A 15,286-nucleotide genomic window follows, 5' to 3' on the forward strand; every position below is an offset into this window, starting at 1 on the left:
CATCAACAACTTTATCAAATGTTGTGAAAGTCATTTATTTCTTGTAAAGAGTTCATGATTTCCATCCCTTGTGACCCAATATCTGAAATCTCAGAAAGTGCTTCTTCATCCCTCATCTTCTGCATCACAATCTTCCTCACATTTTGAACTGTGATTGTTTTCCAGCACTATTTTCTCCACTACTAATGTCATTTTCCACATCTTCACTCCTTGCATTGTTCACAACCATTTCTGTTATTCCATTATTCATTATTCCTTAAAGTCCCTGTAAAGTCAAAATTAAGTATGTGTTCTGAGTTTGTCATACCACCGAAAAATGTGTTATTAGCCACCCAGCCCAATTTCAATGATTAAAAAAGCCGCCAAGTAAATAAAATAAGCTATCAAAATCTCGAAAAAATGAGCAGTAGTCTCAGCTCTCAAACGCTGGGGGCGTGTCCGCTGGCTGCGCTGAAACCACGCCCACTCGCGGGAAATATGACTCGCGCACAGCTCGTGCATGTCGGCGCGACGGGAGGATGAAGGCCGAAGCGGACAGCGGGAGATAGTCGGTTCGGCCATTCACCAGTAACAGCGGATTATCAGTGAATTCCAGTTGTCTCCAACGAAAGTAAACTATCCTGATCTCTACAGAGGCGGGTGTGGTGGTGATAGGGTTGCCAACTCTCTGAAATGAAAATAAGGAACGGGGGACACGCCCCCGTGACACGCCCCCGGACACGCCCCCCAATGAATAATTAAAAAAAAAAAAACTCCTGAAATGATGACTTCTGGTGAATATTGTGGAAACTAATTGATATATTTAGATAAATGTATTTAATACATTGTAGCATATTATAATACAACTTATAGGCCTATAGAATAGCAAAGTAGGCCTAATCAATATACAAGACTGAACCACATAAGTTAGATGTGAAATATAAAGCCTATCATGATCATTTTGCCAACAATGAACCATGGATTTGTTTAGTTTATAATACATTTTATTTTTAACTTAAACAAATACAACATCTAACATTCAAAACTTCTGTAGCCTTGTGCAAACTTATTCAATAGAATTAGACTTCTAGAATGTTCTTTCCAGTGCAAAAAAAAAATATTTTTAATTTAATTAGACAACATTTTAAGGAGGTGTAGTGCAAATATATTTATATAATTATACTTCCATTATAGTTAACTTTCTTTCCAGTGCAAAACAATAATATAAAAACATAAATAAAAAAAGCTAATAAAGAAAATCTAAAATATTGCACTCAAATACTGCATTCAAGCAATACAACACCTGTATGTATGCACATGGAAAATCTCACAGAAATAAATAAACCTCCAGACTAAGCACATAGTGCAGCTATTTTTTCCATGTGTACTTTTTTGATTTCTTTACAATGTTAGGCTAAACTTGTAATATCTCTTTTAATATAATCACTTTCTTATGAACTAATTTGAGTCTTAAAATTACATAGCCTACCATATCAGCTGGAGACGTCTGACGGACAAGGAACCGTGACATCGCTCGGCCGTGTATTCATTGTCCCTCACGCATTCCAGCCACGGGTAGTCATTTTCCCATTCAATTCTATATTTTTGTGCTCTTTTCTTTTTCGCCGGCTGCTCGGAGGAAGTCATTTTTACATTTCCCGCTGTTGTCACTTGTCGTCATCGTTGCTACGATACGTGACTCACAATGACTGAAACGACCAATTAAAAGGGCATTCTCTGATGATGTTCCAAGATGTTAAAAACGCTACGCTGATCATAGACAATCCGGGGGAGTAATTAGTAGCCTATCTACCGCACCGTCGGGGTTTTTTTTCACTGCACTGAATTGATTCTCAAAAATACGGAACAAAGTGCGTTCCGTATCAGTTCAATACGGAACAAGACTTTTATGTGTCAAATACGGAACGATTCCGTATTATACGGAACGGTTGGCAACCCTAGGTGGTGATCATCAGCTCTCCATCAAGGTAACGTTAGCTCTTCACAAGATAAATCCACCTCTTCTTGATATGATCATTTTTCGGAAATTTAAATAAGGACACCGATCTGTTTTCTAAGTGATTGCATCCAGGGAGTACGCATTTACATGACGAAGGCATAGCCAGAGCCGTGGGCATAGTAGCTAGCAAACTGTAGGCTGTCTGATAGTAACTCGCGATTGAGCGATAGGCTTAGTGACTCCGTGCGTCATCAAGTAGGGGCCCAATCAAGATCAGGGGGTCGCAGTGCGTCATCGAGCCCCCGTTTTAGCCCCGCCCAAAAAATCCGGCTCACAGCAAGGGTGAAAAACTGTTAAACGGTCTAACTCCACAATTTAGTACTTCATAGTTCTCAGTCTTTGTAACATGTTTTAGCAATACATTTCTAGCACTTATAATGTGTTTAGAATTTTTTTGTAGAATTGCCTTTACAGGGACTTTAATCTTTTCATTTTGTTTGTGTTTCCAAATTTCAAATGAAAGTTACTTTTAATAGTAATATTAAAATGATTATGAGTCACTACAATAAAAGCTAAAAGAATATGATTTCCATCAATACAATTATAGCTTGATAAACACACACACACACACACACACACACACACACACACACACACACATGTCTGGTTCACTATCTTTGTGGGGACTCTCCATAGACGTAATGGTTTTTATACCGTACAAACTGTATATTCTGTCCCCTTACACTAACCCTACCCCTAAACCTACCCATCACAGGAAACATTCTGCATTTTTTCTTTCTCAAAACAACTCATCCTGGGTGATTTATAAGCCTTTTGAAAAGTGGGGACCGCTGGCTGGTCCCCACAATGTAGGTGATCTCAGGTTTTACTATTCTTATGGGGACATTTGGTCCCCACAATGGATTATAAACAAGGGCACACATTACACACACACACACACACACACACACACACACACACACACACACACACCATTCTTACTGTCTCTATAAAGGATTTAATACACACATTTATTCTGTTATTTCTGTGACAGAAGTTAAGATATTAAAGAAAATTTAAATAAGAGTCTCTGTATCTCACTGTTACTGATTTATCGTGCAGCTCAAAGTATTCTGGGTAAAATCTCTCTACAATCTGTTCTGAAACATCAACACAGTTTCACTGATGATCCAGAACTAACCCAAAACCCAGGATAGAGCGTCTGAGTGAATGTGGTCTGGACTGTGTGGATGAGGCTCATTGTGTCAGAGACGCTGTAGAAGGACAGAGTTCCTGCACTGTGATCCACACACACTCCTATTCTTCTGCTGATGGGCTTTACAGGGAGATTAGTGCGTATCTTATTGTGCCAGAATGAGTAACTGGAGGAAGAGCAGTCCAAACTCCAGGACTGATCATTAAATCCAAACGCACACTCATAACCCGCTCCCTTCCTGCTGATGCTCTTATATGACACTGATATACACACACTCCCAGTCCACTCAATCTCCCAGTAACAGCGTCCACACACACTCTCTCTACACAACACCTGCCACCAATGATCAAATCTGTCTGGATGATCAGGATACGGCTGAACTGTGCCAGTGTCAGTAATCACTCTGTTCCTCTCAGACAGACTGAGGTGTTTATTCACTGTGTTCAGATCCAGAGTGAGCTGATGGGAATCTGATGGAGAGAAAACACATCAGAAACAGGAATTATGAATCTGTCTGATCTTTTAATGTATCTGAACTCTTCATGAATCAATGTTCAGTGTATCATCAGTGTCTCAGTACAGCTGACCAAATATCCTGTGCAAATCATCATTTACATGATCAATTATAAAACTCTTCTATCATGATTTATTTATCCTTCTACAGGAAGAACATGAACACATTCAGTGAGTTTTTCTGCTTGTTTTCTAGAGACTCACATTGTAGGAAGTCGTTCCTGGTCTTGGGATTCATGTTGGTGAAAGTGACTGTGGAAATAAACAGACATGAACAGTGTGAAGAGAAATGACAAGATAAAATACATTCACTTCTGTATAACAATGACCTGTTATTTTTAAACTGAGATGCATTTAATTTTTTTTGTTAAAATAGACGTAGGAACATTTCAGAAACGTTTTGTACTTTTGGGATTTAAAACTGGGATGCATTTTATGACATTTTTGTCAAAATGGATGTTTTATAAATCATAGGAACATTTCAGAAACGGTTGTACGTTCAGATTTGGGATCTTTCTCCACACGTCTGTATAAACGAGGCGCAGGACTTTACCTCCGTCTGAGATCTTCTTGATCTCCTCTTTGCAGAAATCCTCCAGTTTGTCTCTCAGCTGATGGACAGATTCTCTCACGCCATCAAAAGAGGAGAGAGAACTGAAGGAAACGTCGGGTTCGTCTGTAGATTCAGGAGGTGCTGAGAGAGACTGGAAACTCTACAGAAAACAGAAATCAAAACTCATCATCTCCACACTTCAGCCAATAACCTGCACTATATCAGATCTGAGCGGCTCTTGTTGACTTGACTTCTCTTCAGTGACTCGCTTCAATCCAGCACTTTCACACAATCAGCACATTCTTCTCATATTCATCATTTAATGCTACAAACTCTAGTCTTTCACACTTAATAATAATACAATTTATATATATACTTGAGAGCAGATTGAATGTAATGCTTTCAGACACTTAATTATTTTTAAATAATTTTTTTAATTATAATTCAAATATTTACTAATTAAATGAATGCCTTCTAGTCTAAATTTATATTAAATGCAATTAGCTAATATTTAGAGAGATTTTTGACCAACTTAAGTAGGATTTAAGTTTCTGTATATGTAATTTCATAATTATTTCTATTGTCTTTGACATACGATTAAAGTTAATGCTGAATGAACTGACACACATTTATGATAAACTAAAATATACTCAATGTAATTTCTATTGAAAATTGTTTGTTCAATTTCAAAAATAATATTGAATAACACACTAGAGTTTTAATTATAATCAAGTACTTTACATGTGCTTTAGTATGTTGGTCAACATCAAAATAACTGCACTTCTTTAAAGCATGACAAAAGATTATTAAAACATAATGATTTCAAATGTACAAAGGGCAATATTTTAAAAGTCTATTTAAAGTGTGTTAAGAAATATAGTTGTTATATGAACACTGTTTAGTTAATTTTCGTTTTGTCACTTGTTTTGTTCTCATTTGTCTCCCTGGTTACTCATTTCCCTCTTGTTTGTTACTATGGTTACTCATTAATTCCCTCTTTGCTTCACCTGTGTTTATAATTATCTATAAAACTTTTTTTTATAAAAATTTGATAAAACATCTGCATGTTGATAAGCGTGAGGAAAAGCAGTTCAAAGGTTAGGTAAAGACTAACTAAAATATACTCAATGTAATTTCTATTGAAAATTGTTTGTTCAATTTCAAAAATAATATTGAATAACACACTAGAGTTTTAACTATAATCAAGTACTTTACATGTGCTTTAGTATGTTGGTCAACATCAAAATAACTGCACTTCTTTAAAGCATGACAAAAGATTATTAAAACATAATGATTTCAAATGTACAAATTAAAACTTTTAATTTGACTGTTACAAAGGGCAATTTTTTAAAAGTCTATTTAAAGTGTGTTAAGAAATATAGTTGTTATATGAACACTGTTTAGTTAATTTTCGTTTTGTCACTTGTTTTGTTCTCATTTGTCTCCCTGGTTACTCATTTCCCTCTTGTTTGTTACTATGGTTACTCATTAATTCCCTCTTTGCTTCACCTGTGTTTATAATTATCTATAAAACTTTTTTTTATAAAAATTTGATAAAACATCTGCATGTTGATAAGCGTGAGGAAAAGCAGTTCAAAGGTTACGAGTAGATTGACTATTATTATGTAACTTTTGACTGGTTAGTGACACTGAAACTTCAAAAGGACCCTTAAGGATCCCAAGGTCAGGATTTGTTTGGTTTTTATAAGCATTGTTAATATACAGCCTCACTTCCTGTCTGGAGTCTTTGTAAGTGTGTCTCTTTAAACAGAAGATGATCAGATGAGAGTCTGACTGATGATTATATGATAACACAACACTTGACTGAATCTGACTGAATTCCTGACAACATCTCAGTCAACGGCTCATTCTGCTCTCATGAAATGTTTCTCTGTCATAGCAGGATCTTGCTCAAGTCCACTATGATCCTGTTCTTCTAGATCTCTGTTACCTGCAGGAACTGGATGTGATCTTGTGTGTGTGAAAGCTGCTCCAGCTCAGCGTCTCTCCTCCTCAGATCATTGATCTCCTGCTCCAGTCGCTCCAGTCGTCCTTCAGCTCGACTCACTGCAGTCTTTTCCTGATCTCTGATCCGCTGTGTGACCTCAGAGCGGCTTCTCTCAATGGAGCGGATGATCTCAGTGAAGATCCTCTCACTGTCCTCCACTGCTGTCTGTGCAGAGCGCTGTTACACACACATCACAATCACACAGTGGCTTCAGCACGACTGACAGAGTCCAAACTGAGACGTCTCAAACTTCTCTTCTTCTCCAGACTCACCTTATGAGACTTCACATCCTCTCTCAGATGCTGAAGATCTTTCTGTCTCTGCTGGATTCTCTGACGGATCTTCATCTGCGTCTCCTTCAGCTGTTTCTGGAGGACAAACCAATGACAGGGAATGACACATAAAACTACTGTCATACAAACATTAAAGTTACATGAATCCAGAGTTGGTGAAGTGGTTAAAGATCTTGCATGGTAAGTTTTTACTGTCTGGTTCAAACCACAGATTCATGGTTTCCTGAAATGAATGTCAGCAGTATTTCATCAGTGCCTAGTTTTATATCATTAGTATCATCATTTACTCTCCCTCATGTCGCTCCAAACCTGTGTGACTTTCTGTAGAGACACAACAGAAGATATTTAGAAGAATGTCTCAGCGGTTTACAGAGGCCAAATAAAATATGGTGACGCGTCAATAACATCAAACCTCATTGGTTCTTTCATGTCACAGTCACATGACTAAACACCATGATGTCATGACACAAACACCAGTGAAGTTTGATGTTTTTGATGTCATCATATTTGATTTGGGCTCCACATACATGAGTTTATCAATGATTTGATTTGTGAATAAAAATTTGACTCAAATTAAAAATGTAGCATATTTTAAAAAGTGCACTTATTTTGGTAATTATACACTTTAAAAGAATATAATTGTGAAATAAGTGTGAACTGAACCTAATGTTTTAAGACACGTAATTGCATGTTAATTGCTATTAAATTAAAATGTATTATAGTTCAAATGTAAATATAAAGCAATTAGCTGAACTTAAGAGTGACTTTTTGACCCACTTTAAGTAAAATTTGAAAAGATAAATTGAAATATTAAATATTATTAAAATGTATTTTAAAGTAAGACTTTTAATTTTACATGCTTTTTCTCCTTTTTGGAGCTTGAAACTTTTTTACTCCATTGACTTACAATGAATAGACTAAAATAGACGAGACATTCTTCAAAATATCATCTTTTATATTCCACAGAAGAAACTCAGTCAAACCAGTTTGGAACAACATGAGTAAATGAGTGTGTAAATAAAGACACTTTCATTTCTGTGTGATCAATCCCTCTCAGTTCATACCTGTTTCTCTGTCCTCTGTGCTGCAGTTGATACAGTGTTGTGGTTTTTATGTTCACTCTCCTTACACCACACACAGATGCACTGTTGATCAGTGATACAGAACATTTCTAGCTCTTTATCATGTATACGGCAGATCATGTCTTGCAGTCGTCCAGTGGCATCAATCACTTTGTGTGGCTTACGAGAGGGAAATTCCTCATGACGGTCAAAATGAGTTTGACAGTAAGATTCCTGACACACCAGACAGGACTTGACGGCTTTGTATTTTCTTCCAGTACAGACGTCACACTCCACGTCTCCAGCTCCAGCGTAACAGTCAGCAGGAAGTTTAGTCTTCTTCAGTTTCTCCACCAGTTCAGCCAGAATGGTGTTTTTAGCTAAAGCAGGTCTTGGACTGAAGGTCTGTCTGCACTGAGGGCAGCTGTAGACTCTCTTCTCATCCTCCTGATCCCAGCAGTCTGTAATACAGATCTTACAGTAACTGTGTCCACAGTGGATAGCCACTGGATCCTTCAGGAGATCCAGACACACTGGACACGTGAACTCATTCTGATCCACTGAAATTCTGGCTTCTGCCATTTTACTGCATGAATACAGAGAGACACAAACACACAACCGCTCAACAACACTTCAGTTTCTGTTTCTGTTTCTCTGAACTGGGGAGTTGAAATAGTTCCTGCTTCTGTGTTTGAGTGACGTGTGTAAAACAGGAGTGTCTGTAAAGCAGCTTCCTCATTCCTGGCCAATGAGAGTCACTTTACTGCTGTGTTTATGTGCTCTTCAAGTGGAGTCAATGAGTGCATTCACACCGCGAGCAGTGTGAAAGCACACTTTTGATGGACAAAATACATATGATTTCACACAAAAAGTACCTAAAATGCACATAATTTGCACGTGTTTTACCAAGAACTGGAGTAGGCTGTCAGAAAAGAAAATGAAGACTCAAAAATATTTATAGAAAATGTACCCATTTAAACTTGTTTTTATTAATCAGTTTGGGTAAAAGTGGTGTTTTATAAAAAAAAAAATATATATAGATAATAAATATTTGTGCTGTAAAGTGGTTAGAAAAAATTTAATCGGAATCGACTAAAATCTGTATCGCAGGTCAAACTCAATGAAAAATCGGAATCAGTCTAGAATTTTTTTTTCTGATCGGCTGGTATCAAACACCATCACATAATCTGATGTTCACCTAGATGTTTTATTTATTTATTTCTACATTTGACGCAGTGCCTTGGCCAGAACCTAGTGGTATTTGGGGGACCTTGTCATGGAAAAGTTTGGGAACCCCTGGCATAGTCCACAAGACAAAATACATTGTGTGTCATTACCTGAATGATCCACAACCGTTTTTCTTTTTTTTTTGTAATGGTTGTTCATGAGTCCATTGTTTGTTCCGAACAGTTAAAGGTACAATATGCAAGAATTTTGCATTAAAATATCCCATAATCTCAAGGCTAGTGTTATATATTTTGTTAAGTTGATTACTTACAATATCCCAAGTGTTTCCAACTATTTTTAAATCGTGAGAAAATTTTAACCAAGGAAACGGGGCGTTAGAGCAGGGGGGAGCTGGGAGTCGCCAGTCAATTGCGTCATATCCGCGTTACCCTCGGTTTCCACTCGTACTGCGTGGAGTCCTGGACAAATGCGGAAGTTGTAGTTGTAGCGTCTATCAAGCAACAAACGTTAGCTTGTTTCGTGCAGTCGTTATGGAACACAATTATTCTTTACCGATTGCAGCTGGTTCTGTCGACAAAGCATGCTTAATTTTATATTTTCCAAATGTAGCATTCGGTAATAGTTATGTTTATGTAAGGGAAGTATTATTGCTTTAGATTTGTGTTTAGTTTATTGACATTGTTTATCACGTTTAGTGTTTATGGCCATGTAAATAAATATAGCATGTGTTATACATAAAGATTAATCAGTATTTTGGCAAATGATGTGTGTATGTTCGAATGTACTTTTACAACAATTGTTTAGAACACGTAAAACTGCGCCGCGTTATCACAACAATGAATTCGACATACAGTAACATCTATGATAACCAATTTAGTATTAAACCTTACTTTTCTTGCGGTTAATTCATTTTAATGAAATAAAAGTGTGATGAGGTTCAAGAGTAAGGAAGGAAGAAGACAGGGGTCGGCGTGACTGGGACTCGTACTTTATTAAAATAAAACAAAACAAACAAAAGTCGCACACAACGCGCATTCACCGTGGCAACCGCGACGGCACAAAACAGATCAAAAATGAGAGCTTGGATCCACCGGTTTTCTTTCTCTGCGTCCAATTTTCTCTTCAGTCTCTCTCTCATTCCAGCGCGCGGCTTAAAAGCGGTCTCTCCACGCGGATCACAGCAATAAGACACAGGTGTTCGTCATTTGCACTTGATCTACTTGCTCGTCTCTTCTCTCTCCCATTACAGACCGCGCTGAACCACGCCCCCCTCGCCACAAAAAGCATGTCATTATAAAAAAAGAACTTAGCCTCATCCATGAACATGATTTTTCGATTCCCGTCTGACTGATTTACATCCACCGTGGAGTTTAAAACGACAGTTCCCATCCTCTAGCGGCAAAAAATTATTGCATATTGCAGCTTTAAACTGCCCAATGGTCTTCAGAAAAATCCTCCAGCTCCTGCCCATTCTTTGCTTTTCAAGCATCTTCTGCATATTTGACTCCTTACTAACAGTGACTATGATTGTGAGATCCATCTTTTCACACTGGTGACAACTGAGGAACTCATACACGACTATTACAAACCCTGCAAACATTTAGTGATGCTCAAGAAGGAAGCATTAAGAGCCAGGGGGTGTCAACTTTTGAACTTTTGATCATTAGTGTAAATTGTTCTTATTTAGTTTAAAAATGAATGAATTAATTTAGTCCTTCCCTTCAGAGGCTAAATAAGATATTAGCATGTAAAACAAAATAAGAAAAATTTAAACATCACCATCTTCCTGCTCAAAAGTTTACCCCTGGCTCTTAATGCACCGTGTTGCATTCTTGAGCATTACCTTGCAGATTCTGAAAGATGTACAGTCAGGGGCGTGTCTAGAGCATTTTCAGTGGGGGGGCCATGCTGGGGCACTGCCTCCAAACAAGGGTGGCCGCCAGTGACCAAAAAAAAAAAAGAAGCTAAATTCTACAGTAGCATATATTACGTAAATCCTACTGATTTAATTTTTTAACTTGAATAAAGTTACTTGTAAACAAATGTAGTAATAAAGCACATTTTTGATTAATTTAGATTTTTTTCATCCCTGCATCCATTAAGTTAAATTTAAGAGCCAGTGTTTATTATTTTTTGTGTTTTCATAAAACTAACAAGTTTATAAAATAAAAGCAATTTTAATAATGAGCCATTTTAAAAACCCAGAAGCAGAAACGATGTCAACTATTTTCTTTTAATTAGTTTGGCCATTACAATATACAGTAGTTTTATTCACAATCTCTTTCAAATAATAATAATAATAAAAAAAAAAAAAAAAAAATTCCCCCCACTGTAATAATTCAAATGGTTTGGCCAAAACATAAGTGTTTCATTCAGCATTTCTTTCAGACTAATTTACAAAAAAGCTGAGTAACTCAGAGTTAAAGGGATGGTTCACTTTGAAATTAAATTTTGGTATGTTTTAGCTTACGTATGTTTAAGGGCATTCAAGATGTAGGTGTCTTTTTTTTTCCGCAGTAGTTTCAATTTTGATATTTTTAGGTCAAACCGTTCTTGTCTGTCAGTCATATAATGCAGGTCTATGATCACTATCTCAAAGAGCATGCACAATGAAGTCCAAATTAAACAATTCCCCATCGTAAGTACACATTGATGGCCTAAGACACGAAACGAGTGGTTTGTGTGAGAAAAAGAGCAGTATTTATATAATTTTTACCTCTACACAACCACGTCCAAGTGATCTGAGGGCGCGCGCGCTTCCTGGTGTGTGACGTGTGCGCGCGTTCTGGCTTAGTCTGCGCAAGCTCCGGAAAGAGCCGGACGTGATCTTGGATGTGTACAAGAGGTAAAAAACGATATAAATACTGTTCGTTTTCTCACACAAACCGCTCGTTTCGTGTCTTAGGCCATCATTGTGTACTTAAGATGGGTTACTTACTCACAACTTGCGACCGTTGTTTCTCTGGCGCTGCACTTCTTTGAATCGCGAACTTCAGTAGAGTCTATAAACTGATTGGCCGTAAAATGAACCAATCACAAGACATCTTATAGGGGGGGCACCTGGGGTGGCCAATCGAATTTCAGGGGGGGCCGGTGCCCCCCCTGGCCACCACGTAGACCCGCCCCTGTGTACAGTAGGTAAACATATGACTGTAACTATACATTGCAATCATTTTGTAAGGGTTACAATATTAATTTAAGAGCTCAGTGTTAAGACATTTCGCTGGAATTTGATTGACAGGCGATCTGACCAATCATAATGCAGATAACCACCATTTTTGTCCGACAAACAAACCAAACCAGTTAGTAGATTAAGGTCAGCGGACTTGAATTTGAAAAATGGTGTGTACTGATGTCTTTTTGCAGTTCTGATGTCATTCATGTTTAATTCGTGATATAACTAGAATAGATGATCAGTTAATGTGCTGCTTGAACCGAGGCCCTACACATTAAAGTGCCACAAAACAGTATTGTTTGAATTTCATAAAAATTACGAAATGAAAGCTGAGACTTTATTTCATACCAAAAGTAGCCTGCTCTGTCTTGTCTATTGGTGCAGTCAGTGTCCTCTTTGCTCTGCAATATATTTTTCACTGTGTGAGAACATGTGGAGTGAGAGCGGAATGGCTTGTCGGACGTAACAGTAACTAAGAGGGATAACAGGGTAACTGTCTTTGTGAAAGGTCAATTTCAAATAATTTTCATCTTTGTGGACTCGGCCTGACTCGACTCGAACTCGGATGTTAAGGACTCGGACTCAAGTCCGACTCGGCCCTCTTTGGACTCGGACTCGGCAATGATTGTCAAGAACTTGGACTCGACTCGGACTCGACAAAGGTGGACTCGGACCCAATACTAGTTGGAAGTCTATTCCACTCATGTGTTCCTCTAAAAGCCAAAGATAGCTGACCAAAGGTAGTTCTTAAGGAAATGGTAGGTTGTCTGCTACGCCCACATCCAGAAAATAAGTTTGTCCTTTCATCTTGATGTACATCTGCCGTAGGAAGCAGCTTTTCCTCCCCGTGAACACTGCTATTGGATTTCTTGTCACAAGGATTAATCCAGACCGGTGAAACAATCTGTCTTTGCACCGAAGTCTGGTTGCTGCCAGTGTCAATTAGAGCATGTGGTCCTTTACCGTTTACTTCTACAGTGGTCATGTTTAAGGACAGTCCAGGCTTTACAGGATCTGCATGAGCTCTAGGCACATAACAAATTTGAGAGAGCTTGCCAACATTCTTTGGACAAACAGGTTTGGTATGACCCTCTTGGCCACACAAGTAACAAATATAGGCACTTTTTTAGGTGATTTAAATTATGTTATGTATTCAGATTTTCCTCCCAGTTATAAAGTGGTACTGGGACGGATGATAGACATGGGGTTTTCGAGAGTCTCTGCCAACTCCATGGCTGGAACACATCCGCTAATGATGCAGCTTCGGCAGCAGTTTCAGGGCCTCGCTCACGGATCCATACCTGGAGCTCAGGAGAGAGGATTCGGAGATATTGCTCAAGAATAATTATTTCTCCAATTTCTGTTTTACCTTTTGGTCGAATCCACTTCCCATACAACTCCTTCAGCCTGGCATACAGCTCTTTGGGACTCTCAGATGATTCAACTTCCAGAAAACAAGATCTTTGTCGATAAGTTTCTGAATTAATGTTGTACTTTCTCAGAATAGCCAACTTAACACTATCATAATAAAGAGAGTCATCAGCTCATTATTGGCCCAATGCTGGTCATGTGTGTGATGCGTGTGATGCTGGCCAATAATGAGCCGACACTCTGACGTAGAACCCAGAAGCGCTGCACTGTTAACACTACGGCAACAGCGTATAGGAGAATGACGTGGAAGAGATTGTCGAATAATGTCATTATTTTGGGGGATTTTTGCGCACAAAAAGTATTCTCGTGGCTTCATAATATTAGGGGTTGAACTACTGTAGTCACATGGACTATTTTAACTCTGTCTTTACCACCTTTCTGGGCCTTGAAAGTTGCAATGACATTGATGTCAATGGAGGGACAGAAAGCACTCAAGATTTAATCAAAAATATCTTCATTTGTGTTCTGAAGATAAATGAAGGTCTTATGGGTGTGGAACGACACAAAGCTGAGTAATTAATTAATGACAATTTTAATATTGCGGAGACCAGGAAAGAGAAGCGGGTGTTCAGATTCTATAGAGGTCACACATTAAACCAGTTCATCACAAAGTTATCAAACGACTGTTTTGTGCACATTTACATGGTGTCAGAAGCTCTTTAGCTGACAAGTCATGAGTCAAAATCTACGGCGCATAGAACCGCTCGTTTTTGATGAAGACATCGCTAACAACTGGCTGAAATTCAAGAGGGAATGGGACGTGTACAGCAAAGCAGGACTGTCAGACAAATAAAAAAAAGTGCAAGCTTACACTCTCCTCAATTTAGCCAGTTTGGGTGCACTAGATAAATATGAATCATTTCACTCTCAAGAGGGTGAGGACAAAAAGATCCTGATGTGTTAATTAAAAGATTTGATGAGATATGCTTGCCAGAACGGAACATGATAATGGACAGACATGTGTGATGCCCAGTAAATTGTGATCACATTTGTGGTAATCTTTGCATTTTATAAAGAAATGTTTTTGAACTTTGTTCAGGGGTAATTAACCTGTTTCTACCATTTATTTGCACTAATATATTTTATATAGAAATCAGGAGTAATTGTGGAGTTCGTCAGCAGGGGGCAGTGTGGTGCTTATTGTGCAGCCGCGGCGTTACGTCAGTTTGTCCCGCTTTGCAGTCTTTCTCTTTCTGCTGAGCGAGATGAGAAACGGACGCAGACTTTGCACTGTCTCATTTATTTCTCCTGTTTCAGGTTGGTAGATTTGTAAATTAAGTTAATTAACTGAAATGTAATATGTTTACATGTCGCTGAATGTTTCAAGGTCTGTTATAGAAAGTAGACAGTATATGAAAAAAGGTTATTAGCCTATGCCGTGTGGTTGATGTTGCTAGCTGGGCAGATAAACATAATCATGTTTGGCTTGGTCCCCTCAAAGTTGCGTTGGATTTTCTCTTCAGCATAAAGGTTTAGAGACCCATCTATCACTGTTTTCCATGTTTAAACTTTGTATAGTTAGTTTATGGAGTAAATATATAGGCTATAATCTGTGTGTTTACAATCTAGCTGTTTTAAAAATGGCGGGTGCTGGTGTTCCGCGTGCGTTCGGTCAATCAGCGTACACTAACGTCACGGGTAGTTCCTATAGTGCTGGTTTAGACCCTACTCTGAAGTAGGACCCAAATTAGTTCCTACAAATGGAGTTCCTAGAACTAAAATCGTTCCTAGTTCCTGCGGTGTGAACACGCCGACATCCGGGTACTTTAGCCAATAGTTCTAGGAACTGTGAAAAGGTTCCTCCGGTCAGAAAGCGGCTATATATGTATATATAGCAGCAGTTGTAGTTTCGCGCCCGGTGACGTCATCTGTGATTACCAAAGTCACGTCGAACAGAGTTTTATTTTTA

At 38.3% G+C, this 15,286-nt stretch overlaps 1 protein-coding gene across 1 annotated transcript; it reads right to left on the reverse strand.

Annotated features, from left to right (window-relative positions):
- Positions 1 to 3,038: 3,038 nt before the first annotated feature.
- LOC311294754 (tripartite motif-containing protein 16-like) lies at positions 3,039 to 8,236 on the reverse strand. Its single transcript, XM_084415784.1, has 6 exons — positions 7,587 to 8,236; positions 6,502 to 6,597; positions 6,173 to 6,406; positions 4,222 to 4,381; positions 3,873 to 3,920; positions 3,039 to 3,625 (listed from the first exon to the last, which is right to left on the reverse strand). The coding sequence occupies exons 1-6, from the start codon at positions 8,163 to 8,165 to the stop codon at positions 3,108 to 3,110; spliced, it is 1,635 nt and encodes a 544-aa protein (XP_084271910.1). The 5' UTR covers positions 8,166 to 8,236; the 3' UTR covers positions 3,039 to 3,107.
- Positions 8,237 to 15,286: the final 7,050 nt, after the last annotated feature.

Source organism: Rutilus rutilus (genome assembly GCF_951802725.1).
Source record: "Rutilus rutilus genome assembly, chromosome: 1".
In the NCBI taxonomy this organism is placed as follows: domain Eukaryota; kingdom Metazoa; phylum Chordata; class Actinopteri; order Cypriniformes; family Leuciscidae; genus Rutilus; species Rutilus rutilus.